The sequence below is a fragment of the Centruroides vittatus genome, unplaced genomic scaffold (genome assembly GCF_030686945.1).
Source record: "Centruroides vittatus isolate TY-2023 unplaced genomic scaffold, ASM3068694v2 contig_879, whole genome shotgun sequence".
Taxonomy (NCBI): domain Eukaryota; kingdom Metazoa; phylum Arthropoda; class Arachnida; order Scorpiones; family Buthidae; genus Centruroides; species Centruroides vittatus.
Window position 1 is genome coordinate 125075 of NW_027122571.1, and position 20009 is coordinate 145083.

General features: G+C 30.3%; 1 protein-coding gene, 1 long non-coding RNA gene and 1 other non-coding gene across 3 annotated transcripts in view; 2 read left to right on the plus strand and 1 right to left on the minus strand.

Moving 5' to 3' along the window:
• Positions 1 to 20009, minus strand: part of LOC136983275 (uncharacterized) — a 168946-nt gene that overhangs the window by 26564 nt on the left and 122373 nt on the right. The gene's annotated exons all lie outside the window — the stretch shown is intronic.
• On the plus strand, positions 2108 to 2270 carry LOC136983276 (U1 spliceosomal RNA). The gene has a single exon (XR_010882008.1). It is a non-coding gene; the product is annotated as a U1 spliceosomal RNA (small nuclear RNA).
• Positions 13845 to 18675, plus strand: LOC136983257 (homeobox protein Hox-B4-like). The gene is made up of 3 exons (XM_067279961.1): positions 13845 to 14145; positions 16795 to 16949; positions 18410 to 18675. The coding sequence occupies exons 1-3, from the start codon at positions 13845 to 13847 to the stop codon at positions 18623 to 18625; spliced, it is 672 nt and encodes a 223-aa protein (XP_067136062.1). The 3' UTR covers positions 18626 to 18675.

Below are 20009 nucleotides of genomic sequence, written 5' to 3' on the forward strand. Positions count from 1 at the left end.
CTTAGTGCCCACAGGGGAAAGAGTTGAAAAAAAACACTCAGAGCTGTCATGTGCTACACCTAGGATGCGATTAATCGGACTCGGTTTCGTCGAGTTTTCATTTTTACTTGGACTCGATATTCAATCTAAAACTCTTCTAGTCCGACCAAAGTTCGTATATTTTAACACCATTAAATGAAAATTGTCGGTCGTCAATCGTCGAAGCATTATTAGTAAAGATATAAGGAAACAAAACGTAATTAGTAGAGATAACCTGCTAGTTGTATTTGATCTTTATAAATTAGTAAAGATAAAATACAACCTGCAGGTTTAGTCTAAATCAGTGGCGTAGCGTGGGTGTCAGCCGCCCGGGGCGGAGGAAAATTTCGCCGTCCCCTTCTTTAAGTATTTTTACAAGATATTATTATTTATTGTGAAATTATGCCGCCCCCTAAAAGTGCCGCCCGGGGCGGGCCGCCCCTGCCGCCCCCACTACGCTACGCCACTGGGCCCTGGGCACCGGCCCCAAATGTCCCTATGTAAATCTGGCCCTGCTCTCCACCTCAAATTAGTACTGTGGTGTCTTCCCCTGTACATCACACTTTTTTGTTAGCAATGGAGTCGTGCCTGTCATCTATCTAACTCCTTTGAGGGAAAAATATTTGAATTGAAATAACGTAACTTCCGGTTTGTACCGGAAGTTCGTATATAGTTAATCGAAACCATCTGAATCCAATCTTTCCATATCTGGTATCGTATTTTATCTATCTAATACCTTTCTTGATATTAAGGAACGACAGACAGCAGAAGAACAGATAGAAGACAGTGAGAATTTATGTCCACAATTTTTCCAAATTGCAGCCCAACTAGCAGATACGGCGTAGTCCGACGTTGTCCGGCCAAAAAGTAAAAAGGATAGGCTTAAACTTTAAAATGTTAACTATATTAAGAGTTCGGTTGCACCAGTATAAAAACAGTGCATATATATATATATATATACAGTCAAACCTGTTTTTGTGCGGTCTTTTTCTGTGCGATTTATTTTGTGCGATTTTTTTTGTGCGGTATATGAAAATTTCAATCAAATTGGAACATAATTGACACCTGTAAAATTTTTAAAAACTCTATTGGTTGTTTTCTATGACATCAGCAGGTTTTTTCATTTTTTATTCAGTAAAATTTTTTTCTCATACGTTTATTTCGGTCCCCTCTTATTTTAATAGCATAAAAACCATAAATATTATGTTATATTTGAACAGATGCGGTAAGTTAGCTCCCCTCCAGCTTTAGACTGCAGGTGTGAAATTTCACGCCTTGTTAAATGAAATAACACTTCCTGCAGCTATATTTATCAAATAAAATCATTATTTAACGATTATTTTTAACTTTTTAATGTTAGATTCGTATTTAAGTGGAAATAATTAATTAACATAAAAATTAAAATTCTTAGAGGATTTTTTTCCTCATTAGGTGTTGCAGAAAAAGGCCCAAGGAGTTAAAAAAGCAATTCCTAGTTATTTCGTACGGTTTCGAGTTATTTTCTACGTGAGACTTTTTTTGTGGTCCCTATTCACAGCATAAAAAAAATATTTTTTTTAATTGTGTTGCGAAAACTATTTTTTATAGCCACTCGTGAAGTTTCGCGCGATTTTTTTATGCATTTTCTTTTATGCGGTCCCTATCCCCCCGCATAAAAACAGGTTTGACTGTATATATATATTATATATATATATATATATATATTCAGCACGTGGCGGCGCTGGAGCGCTACATTAGCCTCACTGGTCGTTTCGCTTAGCAACTGGCAACGTTGGTCGGAGAAAGAGCCTCAAAGGCTATAATCTCCATATTAAACTGTTAAAGAAGAAAAATATATATATTCTGCCACTAGATGGCGCTAATAGTTAAAGTAGTCACGATGTGAATCGAAACGATAAAAACGGACGGTGCTAAATGTTTATCGTCCTTTTTCTATAAAATTTTATGGAGAAAGTAGGTTAAAGACCAAATCTTCCAACAATATGTAAATAGCTGATTAATTTACAGAAGACGACGTGCATATTTAATAAAACACCAACGACAAGAGTGAAGAATTTTAGACGAGGAGGGAAGAGAAAGGTGGGGAAACATACTTACCTGGCGCTGGGTCAGCCGTGGTCACGCTAGCGGCTCCCCAGGACGAGGCTTGACCATTGCACTTCGGTCTAGCTGACTCCTGCCACTACCCCAAACTGGGGCAGATGGGGTGTGTAATTTGTGGTAGCTGGGGACTGCGTTCGCGCTCTCCCCTTTTAAGTAATCAAAAATAGTGATGTTAATATGGTATATATGAGAAATTCCGTGCTTTCTTGTATCTGCAGAAAATGTTTCATTTTAATATGTCATGTGATCATAGTTTAACCAATAGGGATGAGAATATTTATTGCAGGTTTGCAAGGTTAAGATTACTGTTAATTGCAGATGTGCGATAAAAAAATTATTAAATACAACAGCATTTATTGTAGATACTCTTGATTATAAAAGTCACAAATAAAATTATAGATTATGTTTACTTAACGTCAAATTTGAATAAAAAATAAAAGAAACTAGTCATTTCTTAATTAAATATATTTTCAGGTTTGTCTATACACCTGGTAGATGGATTTGTCATGGTTCACAAAGGCTGTGGGCCCCTCGCTCACCAGACCTGACTCCCTTAGATTTCTTTGCGTGGGAGTTTATCAAGTCGCAGGTGTACCAGGTGAAGATTAACAGCATACCGCAGTTGAAACAACGAATTACAGACGCAGTGGTGAAAAAATTTCACCAGCTATGTTGAACAGCGTGTTTCAGTCTGTGTAAGACCGCTGGCAGCTGTGCCTAGACTTGGAGGGCAATCACATAGAGATGTACTGATTTGTGGTCCTAAGGTGATACATGTTGCAGTGTATATGGTAAATGTTTAATAAATTTGCGTTTTCACAGAAATGTATAGAGACTTTATGTTCACCCTGTATATATATCAGTGGCGTAGCGTGGGTGTCAGCCGCCTGGGGCGGAGGAAAATTTCGCCGCCCCCTTACATAGGTATTTTTACAAGATATTATTATTTATTGTGAAAGTGAAATTTTGCCGCCCCCTAAAAGTGCCGCCCGGGGCGGGCCGCCCCTGCCGCCCCCACTACGCTACGCCACTGGTCTAAATGCAACTGGCTTAGTTTTGTCATTATATCTACGAAACCGACATTACAGCTTACACAACGGAATTTTTAAGTCGTTTTGAGTCAAAATCATAAAAAGAAATTGGGTATTGATTCAGCTAAAATTTGAAAAAAATTGTAGACCTATAAATTCTCACTGTCGCTGTCGCTGTCTGTCTGTCATTCCTTGATCTCGAGAACTGAGTTAGATAAATGAAAGATGAGAACCGATATGGAAACCTTATGGAGGCCCCGATTACTTATATACCAACCGCCTAGTCTGGATCGGAAGTCACATGATTCAATTCAAAAATTCTTCCCTGAAAGGTGTTACATAGATGATTGGCACGACTCTATTGCAAACGGAAAAGTATGATGTACAGGAGCAAGTCGCTACGGTACGAATTTGAAAACATAATTTAAATACTGACTCAGACTCGTCGAGTCTTAAAATAGAACCAAACCATAGCCAAGCCGAACTCACAAGACAGATAGATCTAACAATTAAAAATATTGCCATGATTTTTCTATATTCTCCGAATATATTTTTGGAATCCCACTTCACCTCTTACGATTCCATTTAATTAACATGGGATCGCTCCGTTCCGAAATTTTTTCTGTTTTCGGCTGGTTTCTTTTTTATTCAGGTCCTGTTTTGGACATGTTTTACAGTAACTGAGGAATTTAGGCAAATATTTTAATTTTAACATAATCAGAAGAAAGAAATGCTTCTAAAACCCAGAATAGGACAATTAATTACTGCACAAATATAGGATTTCCACTGTACAATTCAAAATTCCCATCAGCATTTTGTATCCTGTTGCACGTTATAATATGCGCTGACTGTTAGTTTTCTTAATCTGTTTAATCAAGCCTATATTTAAAAAATGAAACCAGTTCCTAATAGGAAAAAATCTCACCAAAGAGAATGTCGGAAATACCATGCGTTAGGCTCGGGGGATGCAGGTGCACCCCGCGCGCCCACCGTGTTCGACCCCCCGCGCGCCTGACGCAGGGTTAAAAAGCAACATGTTCAAAACGGAAACCTGCCAAACTGTAGAAAATATTTGGCACCCTGAGACCCTGGTTTACACAGATTTTACTGTATACTTTATTCGGCCCAAGAAAGAAGAGCTAAGCCTATGAAAAGAATGTTTGTAGGATTTGTATTGAATATATACAATTAATACTTTTTTAAGCGGTTGCAACATCAATATATTCATTTAAATTATAATCCACAACCACAACGCACTTATTGTATATATCACATGCACGTCTAACGATTAAGATTGAACGATGATTGAAATTAATAAATATGGTAATTATACAGATACAAGATTTGTGTTATTGTCCTTATTTTCCATTTATGTATTTTAAAACAGCTTATTAACGGCAATATTTATCGGCTTGGCCAAAACAAAACCGATATTCGTGCAGAAGGAAAAAATTCCTCGGATAAGGCTACTAGTGACGCATTATGAGTGTCAACAATGAGATTCCAGAATATCGTCACCTAGCTTGGAAAACGACTTTAATCTAGTATTAAAAAGGTACGATTCAACACGACACAATCCGACTGGAAAGCTTTCGCTTAACCGACGTTTCGGTTGATCGGCTATCGGATAAACGGCGCTCTACTGTATTTTGAAATAGAATTTCTAAAATGTAGTTTATGGAGGGTTCGAATAAAACGATTTAGTTCTAATAGCAGTTTAACTGCGTGATTGGATGGTATGTTTGCTTCAGCACACGTATGATGTAGATTCTTCAAATGAGCGATACTCAAAAATCCTAATTGTATTTTGTTATTCCAGTGACCCTGGCAAGAGACAAACCAACATATCGATGTGCCTGTTTCAGCGGAGATTATCATCCAAAATTATTCCCAGATACTTTATCTCACTCTGCTGATTTTGTCCTCATTGATTTGGATTTGCATGTGATGCCGACTAACAATTTTATTTCTATTAGCAAAACAAAAAATTTTCTCTTACTGCTATTAATTTATTTAAAATGTAAAAGGAAACTGAATTTTCTACATGCAATTTTTTTTATATATTAAAACCGAATGCATTACAAAGTTAATTTTAAAAACGACATTAAATTAACGATGTCGTTTATTTGATTTATTTTACCTTAAAATATAATTACATTTCGTATTAATATAATCTAAAAACAAAATTCAAAACATTTTTAATTCAGATGTAAAAAGATACATAAATTTTTATTTTTTTTTAATTGATTAAACGCAACAAAGAATAACATTGTTGAATTTTATTGTTATAGTTCCATTGTTGAAAACACTCGATTCAGAAGTCGGAAATTAATCGAGGTCAGATTTCCAATCATTTGGTAGCGGGATGTTTGGTCTTTAGCGCAGTCACCTGAGGAGAAAGCGCCGAATATACCCAGCCAAACATCGATATTCAGATGTGTCCGTGACACGCGCTTGCTTTCTGAATATCCCGCTAGCAAAGCCATGTTTTCGCTCGCGATAATTTTCTGCCACTGCGTTGTAGCGAGGCAATGATTTAAATGTGACCCAACTGGAGAGTAATAAAAGCGATATTGCGCGTCATTTGGTAGCGGGATGTTTGGTCTTTAGCGCAGTCACCTGAGGAGAAAGCGCCGAATATACCCAGCCAAACATCGATATTCAGATGTGTCCGTGACACACGCTTGCTTTCTGAATATCCCGCTAGCAAAGTATGATTTTTGAGACTTTCGCTCGCGATAATTTTTTGCCCGGCGTTGTAGCGAGGCCACTGATTTTAAAAATTTATAAACCACAAATAGTGTAAGGAAAACTGCATTACACTTTCTTTCTCATCACCCAGCGTAACGATACTAAGAGCATGAAAAAATCCTTTTAGTGTTTATTATCGGCACTAACTTGTAAGACGAACTTTATCAAATGTCTATTATTGTATCGGCCAGACAAAAAAGAGTGAGTAACACCACCACATGGTAAGAGACAAGAGTCGACATATCCAAACAGACTGTTGCCCGATAAATTCTTGTAAGTTTCGACCCGTCGGGATTCAATCTCTAAGAGCGGCAGTTGCCTTCAAAGCCACTCGGACAAATTCTCGTCTGCGTACTGTCAAACTTCGTAAGTAATGTTTCTCTACCGATTATTATTATCTTCTTAAATCATTAAATGTATATATTTTTATTTTATAAAGGAAAGACACTGCCTTTAGGTTAATATCTCTCTAGATTCCTTATTCAGGTTGTTTGAGTGTATTATCATTTGGACTATCTGCGCTGATTGACCACAGGGAAAGAGTAACCAGAAGTCTTTCGGGTATTTCGGATCGGAACAATACGATATTTTTTCATTGTATTTTCGAAGTAACTATTATCCTGATTATTTTTAATGAATCTGTGGCTCGCCAGTAACTTGTTTTATGTTTAAGCTACGAATTCTGTCAATTTTATCAATTTGATAGTACAGTTGAGCGTCGTTTATCCGAATCAATTGGGGACTGGGGTTGTTCGGATAACCGATTGTGTACGAAAAAATATATTAACTTATTACATGTTAAAATTTTTCTCCGTTGCGTGTCGCTTCGCGTTGAATTTTCGTCGATTTTTGGCCTAACGAAAATTTTTATAATAATAATCGTGACTATTGTATCGTTAAAAATTATATCTTTATTTTGTACAAACAAAATAAATATATTGAAAAATATAAAAACAAAAAAATTACACTTTAGAAGTTAATAGGCCTATACACATGACACAATTTACCATTGAAAAGTTTTCTGACAAGAGAATGGTTTCGAACTGTGTGTATGGCATGTTTTGTGCTAAAGTATACTACGCTTTTATGCCGAAATAAGCCTATTATGATTTTTTAAAACTCTTCTGCCCTGTAAGCACTAAGAGGGTCTCTTTTAGCAAGCCCATAATGGGTTCGGCCAGGTCCACAATGAGCCGTCGGGTGGTGACGGACGGGCCCATTAGCGTAGCCAGGGTTTTGTTATGAGGGTTTAGTAGAGGCTGTAATTCTCTGGAAAAGGGCACCAGGTTAACTGCGTGGGGGCCGGGCTGTAATTTTCTGAGGAGGGGCACCAGATTAACTGGGGAAGCCGGGCTGTAATTTTCTGGGGAGGGGCACCAGATTAACTGGGGGGCCGTGCCCACCCATGCACTTTCCTGGCTACGCCCATGGACGAGCCCCGACATATCCGGACGGAATTCGAGTTCCACAGAGCGGTAGGCTGTCAGCCTATTATGATTAGTCAATGTATGAAGTTTATTTATACCAGACGATTACGTAAATAATTTGAATATTTGATTCAGGTGATTCCTGATTTTCATCTTAATTGAATATCTTTTGCACAATAAGTAGGTTTATCATTCGCGAACAACAACTTAACTTTCGGCTCCCAGCTTTGGTAAGTCGAGATAGAATCCACGTTGCAATTACGTATATTTTATGAATAAATTTACTGGTAACTTTTGAGATCTCAACTGAAGATGAGGTGATTATCCCGTAGGATTCTGCGCTATGTGACGACTGCTGAATGCCGCGACTGCCTCCAATTATCAGAATTTTTCATGGACGGGTTGACCTGGATATGCCGGCCGCTTAACTTCCCAGTCGACCATGACACGATACGCATTTCGGGTCTCATTGTTTAGTCATCTCTTCACACTTAATACAGAATCATTCCTAAACAGCGTTCGTTTTATTTATATAAATTTAAGTAATTAGGCTTGCTTTTCATAGAAAATTATAATATTTAGATGTAAAATAAAAAATTAAAAAAAATTGTAAAACTGCATAATATTGAAAGCTTTCCTATTTGATATATTGAGGAGAATTAAGTAAAATCGGAAAATAAATTAAGTAAAAATGTTTTTTAATTGACAAAATAACTATATTTTTAAATAGATTTTAAATATTGATTATGAATATTTTCACCAGATGGCGATAAAATTGAAGATTTAGAAGACGAATTATAAATCGAATATAATGTGTAGAATTATAAAACTTAATTTTAAAAATTCGATAATACTGAAAGAATAAATTTTATTTTTTAAATTTAAATAAAAAAATTATACATTTAAATTAAATAACATCCACTCTTTTAATATTTAATTTTTATTTAGTAACACAGGCTGTCCATAAAGTCCCTGTGCAATTTTAAAAATTTATAACTTTTTTAGTTTTTGTGATAGAAAAATTCTGTAAAAAGTATTAGAAAGCTCAATGTACCTAGTTTTAAGTAAAATTATTTAGTAACTCTTCAACATAATAATTTAACAATATTTTGAAACTTTAAAAATACTTTTTTCCAGAATTACGTGTAACTCGTGGTTTCAACTGAAGAAAAAGTAAACTGTGTTCTTTGGTTGGCTGAACTGAAATCTACTGTTGCTGTACGTAATAGATTTTCTTATTTCCAATGCATTCTACATAATTTCTCTATCACAAATACTAATAAAGTTATAAATATTTTAAATTGGACACGGACTTTATGGACACCCTGTATGTTGCTTACGTTGATTCTTATGCTGAATATTGAAATTGACTTAAAAGTATTCTAAATATAATATAAATATTTGAAATGGTTTCGAATCTTCGGTTTAGAATCAGAGTAGAGATGGCAAACCTTTTTTTAATCGGATAATCAGTCACATTTCAAAAGGCTTTCATAAAGCTGTACATTGTATTACATATTACTTAAGTTGATACACTATATTCAGTATATAGCCGCAAAAAATATACATATATTATATTTAATCGATTGAAAATAACCACAGAAAACACATTTTAGTTAATTTATCTGAAAAGTGAAGAAAAACAAGTGTCTAAAAAAGTTATTTCTGTATTATATACCATTATACCATTATATATCAAGCCTAATTAGAAGTTACAAAAAGTTGCAGATATTCCACATTTAATCTGGATAAAAGTATAATTGTAGAGAATTAATATAAAATCTAATGTAAAATCTAGAAATAAAATCTATTTTTCAAATCCAGTATATATAAAGTAATTTTAAAATCGTTAATAATAAATGACAACATAAAACTATTAGATAACAATATTTATTTTATTCAAAACTTGTTTAATTAAGAATCGTTTAATTAATTTTCTTAACGAGACATAAACGCATTTCATTACCAATTTTATTTTAATATTTTTATAATAAATTATTATGATTTTCTTTATATGTTTGGTTATTTAAGTGATGTGTTTGCTATTCTTATTAAAGATAAAATTTTTATTTGATTTTAATGAATTTAATACCTTTAAATCTTTACTTTTCAATCTTTAATATTTGATTCATGGTAAAGGCTATGTGTATAACAGTATGAGATCATAAAATTTTAATCGCACCCTCAAAATTTGACTTAACTGAAAAAAATAGCTTTTTTTTTTAATTTTTTATATATTATTAAATTCAAGGAATGAGAATAAAGAGAATCCTTCACGAATTTGGTTTTACAGTAGTAGTTTATTTTTTTAATAAATAAACATTTATTATAAATTGTTAAAGGGCTCAACATAAGCTGTTCAATAGAATTTTTTGCTAAAGTCAATGTTTAAACCAATAAAAAATGTTAATTACTATATCGCATTTGTCGGCATTTCTAAAGTGCTTATTTTAAAAATAATTAATAAAATTTTTCAAGAATATTTTATAAATAATAAAATTAAATTAATTTTGTGACTTATTCTAATATGCTGTATCTTGATAAAATATCTGTTTTAGAACACAAAGTTTCTGTAAGATTATATTTTAATTTTATGCATTTTTTTCAATGTTTAACGTAGATAATCTTAATTAAATTATTTTTCAAATTTGCAATGCTTATAATTAACTTTTTATCTAATGGAAGCGATATAGTACTAATCCTTATAGAAGCGCCATAGAGCTATAAAATATTGTATATGTAAGATATTCTTACAGTTAATAAATTCATTTCATTATACGTATATCTGTAAATAAATTGTTAATAGGATTCATTTAAGTATTCTCTCACTTAATGAGTGTATGTCAATATAAACCTCTTAAAAAAAATTAAAATATTAAAACAATGGTAATAAACGCATAATACTTTGTCTTTGCTTTTTGTTTTGCTATACATTTGAATTTTAAATTATGTATTCGAATAAATCTACAAATAGATCATTTGCTTTGGAAGTTATCTAAAATTCGATAATTTCTTAGTCATAATTTTAATCTTAATAAAGTATAACAAATAAGTTTTAGAATTTATCTCTGATCAGTTTATACTTTTAAAGGAAAAAATATTAAAAATCTGCGAAAATTGCGTGTAAATTAAGAACGAATCAAATTAAATTATACGTATAGAACATATTAATAAAGAATATTTTCATTTATTCTTAAAATTTAGATCAAGTAGATAAATAAGCGTAGATCTATTTGTCATAAACTGTGTACTTGACAGGAATTAAGATAATGCGATGGCTCTGATAAGATATGTATGATAAACTGTATGCCAAAGTGAAATAACTATCATTTTCAAGTGTACAAGACTATTTGACAGCAGAGAAAACTTAATTACAGTGAAAACTGTATCGTTATCAGTTCTTGTTTGTTTTTCCCATCTCTTTCTTATTATCTCCCAATATAGATATAACTTTTAATAAGGAAAAAAAGGAAATGGAAAACCGTAATAAAATTTTCTCTGCATCATTTCGAATAGTGCCAGTCAAATATTACAACAGTTAGGCGGGATTTGGTGAAATTTAGGACATGGTTGGGAGGAGTCAGGATTGATTGATTGATCCAAACGACGTTTGGCAGGGAAGTCCCACTTTAGATTTATCAAATAAAAGGGTGCGAGGGGAAAGGCCAACTGCTGTTCTATCACCGTGTAATTAATACAATCGACAACTGCATATATATGTATTTTTTTTTTTTTTTTTTAATCTCATAAAATTAGCTGTATTGAAAATTTTAAAATAATTTTTAAAAAGTTATTTAGATACAGGCCTATGAGATTATGAGAATACCTATTCCGTATTTAACAAATTACAAAACAATTTTTTTTTTCTTTCATAAAATAGAGAAAAGATTTGAACATTGGTTAGAAGTTAGAATTCATAAATAAAATCATACAGCTTGAATTATTAATATGGAATAATGAATAACCGAGCAAAGATTTTGTAAAATATTTATTGCAAATTCTTAATTTCTGTTTTATTTTATGAGCTGAAATGTTAGTTTTAAGAACATAGTGCAATAGGAGGTTTGTAAAATCAGAAATTTTGTACAGAAATTTCAAATTTTACAAATCGTTAGTGCACAGAATTTTGCTGCTCCGTTTAAAGTATCAAAACATTATAACATTTTCCAATTATCTCTTTGGGAGCTTGCAACAGCTAGCGATATGAATTCATCATTTCATAAACAGCAAATATTTCCTTACACGTAATAATATAATATATATAAACATAAAATAATAATATATTTTATGGTAATCACACCCTGTTTTGAATAAGATACTATAAAATTGTAGGGTAAGATGACGAATATGAATTTTATATCGAATATAGATTTGAAGAATTTTCGACTAATTTTCATTAGTTTTTTTTTTTTTTTACAAATAAATTCAAAATTTATGTTTACAATATATTCTTTTTAAGATAATTTTTAGGATAATAAGACAATAAATAAAATTGAAATACAAGTTAATAATGATTTAAATTACAGTATAATCCCGATTAACCGAGGTTCCGAATTAATATCCCAGGCAAGCCTTAAGTGAATACACTACTTTTCTTATACTATAATTAAAAATGGTAATATGTACTACAAAATGATTTGTTTCTCTTACTGTTTATCGTTTAACTTTAATGTGGGACATTAAAATGTAACTATAATAATACACATTTTTATTCTTAAAACTATTGCACGTGTATTTATTGTATAAGAAATGTTACTCTTACTTATGATTTAATTCACTAAGATATAAAAAAAGAGGTTTAAAAGTACCATATAAATCTTTTATATTTGAAATGTTTAATCCAAAATGGTCTTGGCCTCCCATTTTATCGAATTTTCGGTTATCCGAGGTAACATCGGTCTACATTATCTCGGATAATCGGGGTTTTACTGTATATAAATTTAATAAATATAATTAATATATAAACTAATTAATCAATAATATATATAGAAGATTGAAACGAGAAATTCTCAAATTAAAACAAAATTAATAAATTCCTAAATCATTTTTGTCGACATGAAAATCCATAAAATATAGTCTATATTTTTTGAGCAAATTATGTAATATATCATCGATTTTTCTTATAAAATATAAATTATAAGTAATAAATCTATATCTTTTAAGTGTTAAAAATACATATTAACTTATATTTAATAGTAGACATAATAATATTAATTATGATTAATATTATTATATTTACTGTCAACTGTAATGTGTAATATAATTTATAAGCAAAGTTAATGTGGTCAACGTGCTGATTTCCGCTTTGTATAAGTATATCAATGATATAACTAAATACAGTTTTAATATTCTTCAAACATAATTCTAACAACTTGTGGACATAAAAATAAATCCATTTGGATGTTGTAATTAATTTCAATTTGAGTAAAAACGTACAGAATTACTCCATTTTAAATTTAATTCCTTATTTGTCTTCTTGGTGTCTTATATAAGTGTAAATATTTATTCTGATAAATAAAATATATCTTTAAAAACAATATTTTTCTTGCTTATTGACAGTTCTCTATCGTTCTTTAATTGTCCTTTTTTAGCATTTTGGAAAACCGAGATTGTATTCAGAAATATGGTTCTATGGTTCCCCAGAGGATCGCGATTCATCGATAAGAAAACATTGTTTAGGCCATAAAACAGCGTCAATATATTTTTTAAAAATTATTAAATTGTCTTATTTAAATTATATTTATTTCTTTATTTTATTATCTCATTGTTTAGATTATTTAAATGTATTTAAAAAAGTTACTTTATTTACAAATTAACAATGTTAATAATCAGCTCAATTGATAGTAATTTTGTAAAATTTAAATATTATAATAATAATTTATTTTGTTATTATATTAATAATTAATTTATATAAGAAAATTGATTGTTTTATACAAAATCTAAATTTTGTACATTTTTTTAATAATTTAAATCAATTTAATTATCTTATTCGTAAAAGATATTTAGATTCAAACAGTAAAACTTTATGACATTTTATTTACATTTAAAGCATAATTTTGATTAATTTGATTAATTTTAATCGATTTAAAATAATAAATGATTTAGAAAAAAACCGTAAAAATATTTGTATTATGACAATGAAAAGGAAAAAAAAACTGTAAATTTTATGAGAAGAAATGGATTTTAACATTTTATATAACTTATTAATTGGCAGTATATCAGTTTTTATATTCAAAAAGTGGAATTCCTTTCACAAACTATAACCGGCGAAAAGAGCAAGGATCCTTCCTCTTTAAGATCACTGATATAATTTATTCCCACATCCACAGCATTATCGGTGTTTAGTGCTGTCGACAAGTCATTGATTTCCTAGCTAACGCTGTATCCAACACATTAGAAGCTAGCAAGGCTCCGCCAATAGGAAACCTCCTCCTAGACACTTGGATGGAAGAAAAAGATGGAAATTGAATTGCGATGAGTTAGTTAACACTCCCACAGCTAACAATAGGTGCCGATGGCCACCAAGTTGCCACATTCAACCGGCTCCTTCTGTATCGAAGCTCTCTTAGCTAGAGACAATCCTAGAACACACTTGGTCGACAAAATCGGTGCTGTCCGTCAGGAATTATCCATACCATTTACTCCACATTTATTATCTCATCATCTGAATGTCCCAGTCATATCGACGCATCCGATTTATGCTGTTTCATCTATCCTTCCTGTTTCTGGAAGCGCGTTCCATCCTCCTCTTCCAGAACCTTCAGATTGGACAGCGCGGGCGGGGTTGTACTACTCCAGACCTGGAGACTTACCAGGTAAGAATAAGGAGAGCATACTCCACCCTATTGGTTAATTTGTAAAGTGTTTTAATGTGTACAAGTTAACCATCCCTTGGGATGCTACGATATTTATGGAAGACGAGAAGTTAATAGAGTGATTAAAAGATATTTTTAGTATACTCTGCTTATAATTATAGAATTTGAATACCTTTGCTTATTAATTCATAGGTTTTAAAGCTTGCTTGTTGAGGGACGAAATAGGAACGAAATGTAAATCATTTTGTTACGGAAGAAACTTTATTTTTTCAGGAAATTCTAAGTATCATTCGTTATATTGAAACGTGGTGCTATAAAAATTTTTATTAACATTAATGTGTAAACTATAAGGCGTATTCACTCCTTTTTATTAATTTTAATATAATAAAATTTTTAATTAATACAGCCAACCCTTTATAAATTAACAGTTTCTTACGTAAAAAATTTCTTTGTTGACTTTATCCATAAATTATCTATTTATGAATTCATGATATTTACTGTAATTAATTTTTCTTAATCTAACTAAATTGATTTGTTCATAAATAATTTTTAATATGTTTTATTAAACTATAGCATGATATTAATTAGCGAAAATTAATGAAGTTTATCTTGTCTGTTAAGAATAATTTTTAAAAAATTATTTTAATTTTAATTATAAGTGGTATTAATCATTGCCTTTTTATAATAAATAATTATAAAAATGCAATGCTTAATTTCTTACTGTTTAAATAATTAAATTCTAAATAAGAAACCGAAACAAGTTTTTGAAAATCAGTTAATGATCCCTGTTAATGGCAATTAATTCTTCAAATATAATTAAACATAATATAATTTTGTAATTAAATTTTGTAAGATAATTTGAAATATTTTTATATAATTTTAATTTGATTTTAATATATATTGTATTGGATATTGTGAATCGAATTTACTGTTTATTAAATTAGATTCGATTGGAAAACAATTAAAGCAATTTATTTAAAACTTCATAATGATTAAATGAAGTCTGATCAAAAATTAAGATAATATATAAGTCGCAATATATTTTTAAAGTTTTGTACCACTTTATCAATTTTATCTTTATAAAACTTTTAAATATATGCTAAATATTTCTAACTGTAAGTAAATAAAATTGTAAACATTAAATTAATAATTAGTTTTAAATTATTTCTGTGTATATTATATATTTATGGAGTTCTCAAAAACATTTTAAATATGCAAGCTTTCTACTTAAAATACAGGAGTTAGCGAGACTCTAATGGTTTTGTTTTGTTTTTTCCATCAATTGGTTTCATTTGCAAAATCAATAAAAGTTCACAGATGCTTTTAATAACGAAAGATAAACAAGTTAAAGTCAGAAAAAATTTAACAAGATCATCGAGGCTTTTGTGCTTTCTATGGATTTGATTTGATTATATTTAAGGTCTAAAAGAGTTATGGGTCCCTTAATAGATGTTCCAGCATCTCGACCGCTTTCATCTCGAGGATCAATGTGTATAAGAGTGTAGAAAACGAAACACAGCTCCGAAGGATCTACATGAAGTGTATTGACATAACCACAGAAAAATTTGCAAAGTGCAGTGGCAGACGTCATTACATCAAAAGAAATTCGTTTTCAGAATTCGTCACCGAATCAGAGAAGGTAAAAATTTGTTCTACAGGACGTGTTAAATTACTTTATTTGACGTGGAAGGAGTCCTCACTAAGATTTCATAAATAATAATCTGATTATCGACAGCGTTAGGGGGTCCCAGCTGCTATCTGAGTAAACAGAGGACTGATTAGGATGACGCTTGGAGCGTTGTCTCTTTCCAGCTTGTTAAAACATCCCCATTCTCCTTCTATTGGCAAACGGTAATATTGACGACTAGACTGAATTATAGAGGGAGTTAAATTACAAACCCTGCACTCTTTAGAATTTAGCCACTCGACTATGACGTATTCTTCTATTTTTTTCCAAAAGAAACAGGTTAATTATCAAAACAGAATCTTGCAAATAAGTGTTAAAACGATCTCTTAATGCTTTTTAAATAGTGACTCCACGGTCAAACGTTCACGTGACGTGGAAAAGAGACCTTTACAGACGATAAACGTTGACAAAAATTAAAATTCACAATAGTTAATTTTATGCAAAGCACTCCGCCAATAAAAATCTCGTTAGCTAAGAAATATTATATAATTGAATAAACAAAAGATATCGATTAAATGTTCGTTTTTATTCAATTATCTTCTCAATATTCGCTCCTATCTTTATTAATTAAACTATTTTACGCATCGTCTTTCATGGATGGAAAACATCTCATCAATCTTGTAAGTTGCTAGAGACCTCACTTATGTCACGAGGAGTCAATGAAAGGCGGAGTCGAAACAATAACGACCAATCGGACGTTTAGGTCTATCTCGACTTATGAATGGGCGTGGTTTAGCTTTAACAAACTTCGAATCGGTTCGTATTCGTTAACACTAATTAAAATTAATTAATATGTTTGGTCAATTCAAATTTACGTCACTTTGTGTTTATTAATACTTCGCGTTATTGAATGTTTTAAATATTTAAAACTCGAGATACGAATGGGCGTGGTTTAAAGTCAGCATATTGTCTTTTTTAATTTAAATATTTGAAATTTTAAAAGATAAACGCTTTATTTTCAGGTCAAACACCTCTTTTAGGCAAAACTCGTCGACCGCGAACTGCGTTTACAAGTCAACAACTTTTAGAATTGGAAAATCAATTCAGAATGAATAAATATCTTTCCAGGCCGAAACGTTTCGAAGTAGCAACTAGCTTAATGTTGACCGAAACTCAGGTAAAGCCTTTTAAATATTCAATATAAGGACAAAAGGCCTATATTAATTATTTTCCATCAGAAATACTCGTCACTTTTTACTCTTATCATACTGATTAATATTATTAAAGGAAAATTAATAATTGCATATTGTTATCTGATATCAAAATTGCTCATAAATAAACTTAATTATGTGTGTTGAAAGATTAATATTAAACGAGTTTAATATTATCTATAATATGTTATTATAGTCTTACGCATAAAGAATTTTAAATAAATAAAAATCTCGATAAATAAATGTAAATAAAATACAAAATTTTATTGAATTTTGCAGTTTATTTACATTTCTTTCCTGTTATATTTGCAGTTCATTTTGAGGATTCTTTGATCAATTTATCTACATTTTAATAAATTACATTTAAAAATAAATGTTTAAATTAAATTTAAAGATTAATTATTAAGTTTTCTAGCAGATATTAACCTAATTACAGAGTAGTTTATATATTAGATATATCTTGTGCTGCACAATACTAATTGAAACAAATTGCTTAGAAGATTTTTCAAACATATTGTATGTAATTACGATTTCTTTGAATGTTCAATAAGTAACATATATACTAAACACTGCAGTCTTTACTATACAGAATTTTAGCATTATGATAACTAAAATATAATTAATAAATATATAGTATGAAGAATTATATAGAGTCAGTTCTTCGTGTTATCGAATGGAAAATATGACGATTTTTGCTACGTTTCCATATAAAAAGAAAGATTGCAAATTAATATAACTAAAGAAAAAAATCCTAATTTGAATTTATAAATCATTTAATTAAGTTAAATAATAGGCTAAAATTATAATTTATTTGGTTTTAAATTGTAAAGAATATTCGTTCCAGTATAAAATATTCTTTTAAATAAGAAAAATTATTTAAAACGAAAAAAATTCTAGTAATAGATGTAAAAGAATTGATGTTACGAAGAATCTCTTAGAGTTAATTCAAAGCTCACGATCTCATTTAATGAGCACAAAATTTAAAAAATTAGCTTTTATAATAGTTTTTTTTTCCAATGTGTTAAATCTATATTGTCACATAAGTCTAATAAATATAAAATATAAATTTATTCTTATTTGAATTAAATATTTAAGATATTAAAAATAAATTTTATCGGATTGTTTCGAAAATTTTCGATAAATTAGTTTAATTAAATATTATCGATGAATATCAAGCATATTAACAATTTAATTTTTACGGCATTTTACAACGTCGATGCCAGAGGCGAACTATACAATGATTTTATTCTTCATAATTTTGTGGTCTTTCTATAAATTGATTTTTGTAAATATTTTGGAAAACGCTTATTTTTATTTTAAATCAAATAAAAGTTAGCTATAATTCTTATATTTTCTAATTAATGTTAATTATATAGAGTTATTTTGAAATATTTTTTAATAATAAGACATTTTAAAATGAATTTAGGTAAAAATCTGGTTTCAAAATAGAAGAATGAAGTGGAAAAGGAGTAGAAAATCCAATATGGAGATGACAAAATTACAGCCTAACGAAAGGAAAACGGAAGAGACTGCTATAGAAAGTGAACCTAACAAGACAGTTCCTGAAGAACCTCTCAAAACTTTAACTTTTCATCATTCATCCAAGTCACGAGACACTATCTACAGGCCATACGTAACTTGAGGTCGTGTCGTAAATGGCTCGATTAGGAATATTATGTTTGCCGCGGTCACACGACGCAAATAGATCCCCGATTCTGGGATAATCTTCTATCCTGATCTCGATTTGTTGGTTTATCTTTTTAAATTTCTTGTTAAATCATCATTATTGAAAATTATTATAATGTTTATTATTTATATAATTTCGAAAATTGTCATATGGAAACGCTTTATTGTTTGTTTAAGAACAATAAAGATGATCTAAACGGGACTCTAACTCAATTCTGTTAACGATTATTCGCAGAATTTGCGAATAATTAAGATAATTGAAGAATGAGAGTTGTAAGAATCGTTTTGTTTGTTCTTTATTCGGATAATTTTGAAAATCAACAAGCGATGAGTGAAAGATAATTGAATATTTTACGACTGATCTTGCATTAAACTTTAAACTGCTACAGAACACGAATAAATGCAATATTGTAAGAAAAGAGCACTCAACTGAATTTAAAATAATAAAAAAGGTTACTTAGCTTTGATAAAATTAACTTATTACTTTATTAAACCATACGGTAATTGTTTCTTTGCATAGGATAATTTAGCAAAATAATCATCCTGATGATGATTTCTTGCTCATTATACATATCAAAGCCTATAATAATAGTGCGGCTGTGATAACAATAGATTAAAATAATCTTAAGTTTCTTTTTAATTTATTATATATTTTTATGATATGTTAAGTGAATTAAATACCAAAGTAAATTGAACCTATTGAGTGAGTTGATGTGATAATTTAGATAAATTTAGCACAAAATAATCAATTCTGATATAATTTATTAGATCATAAATAAAGCGTTATCTTTAAAGCTTGCTTAATTAAATGACTACATCTAGATTGCAGTTTAGAAAAAAAGGTTTTCTTTACCTGAAATTTCTATAACAAATTTTTTATTGGGCAGCAGATAGAATAAGTACTTCTATACATCTTGAATTTTCAAACAAATTCTTAAAAATAAACTATAAAAATTAATAAATATCATATACTGTAGGCTATACAGTATATTACAGCTAAAACCGGTGGGTGAGTCGTATACAACTAGGAATAACCGGCTAATGCTAATTTTTTCCTATCCTTTTGATTAAAACAAGAGTAACAATCTATTAATTTTGAACTTTATCCGAGTCACAAGCAGACAAAGCTGACGTTATCCAAAAACGAATGGACGAAGCAAGAATAAAACTTAAAATTCTGGTTCTATCCACCCCAATCTGGATAAAGCAAGAAGAAAACCTAATGCTTCTCTTTAGCCGAATAATCTGCGATTCCAATGCGGGTTGGATGGATAAAGAAAAAAAATTTGTTTTTTAAAAATCAATTAGAATTTATTACTTCTCTATTCACTAAAAGGTAA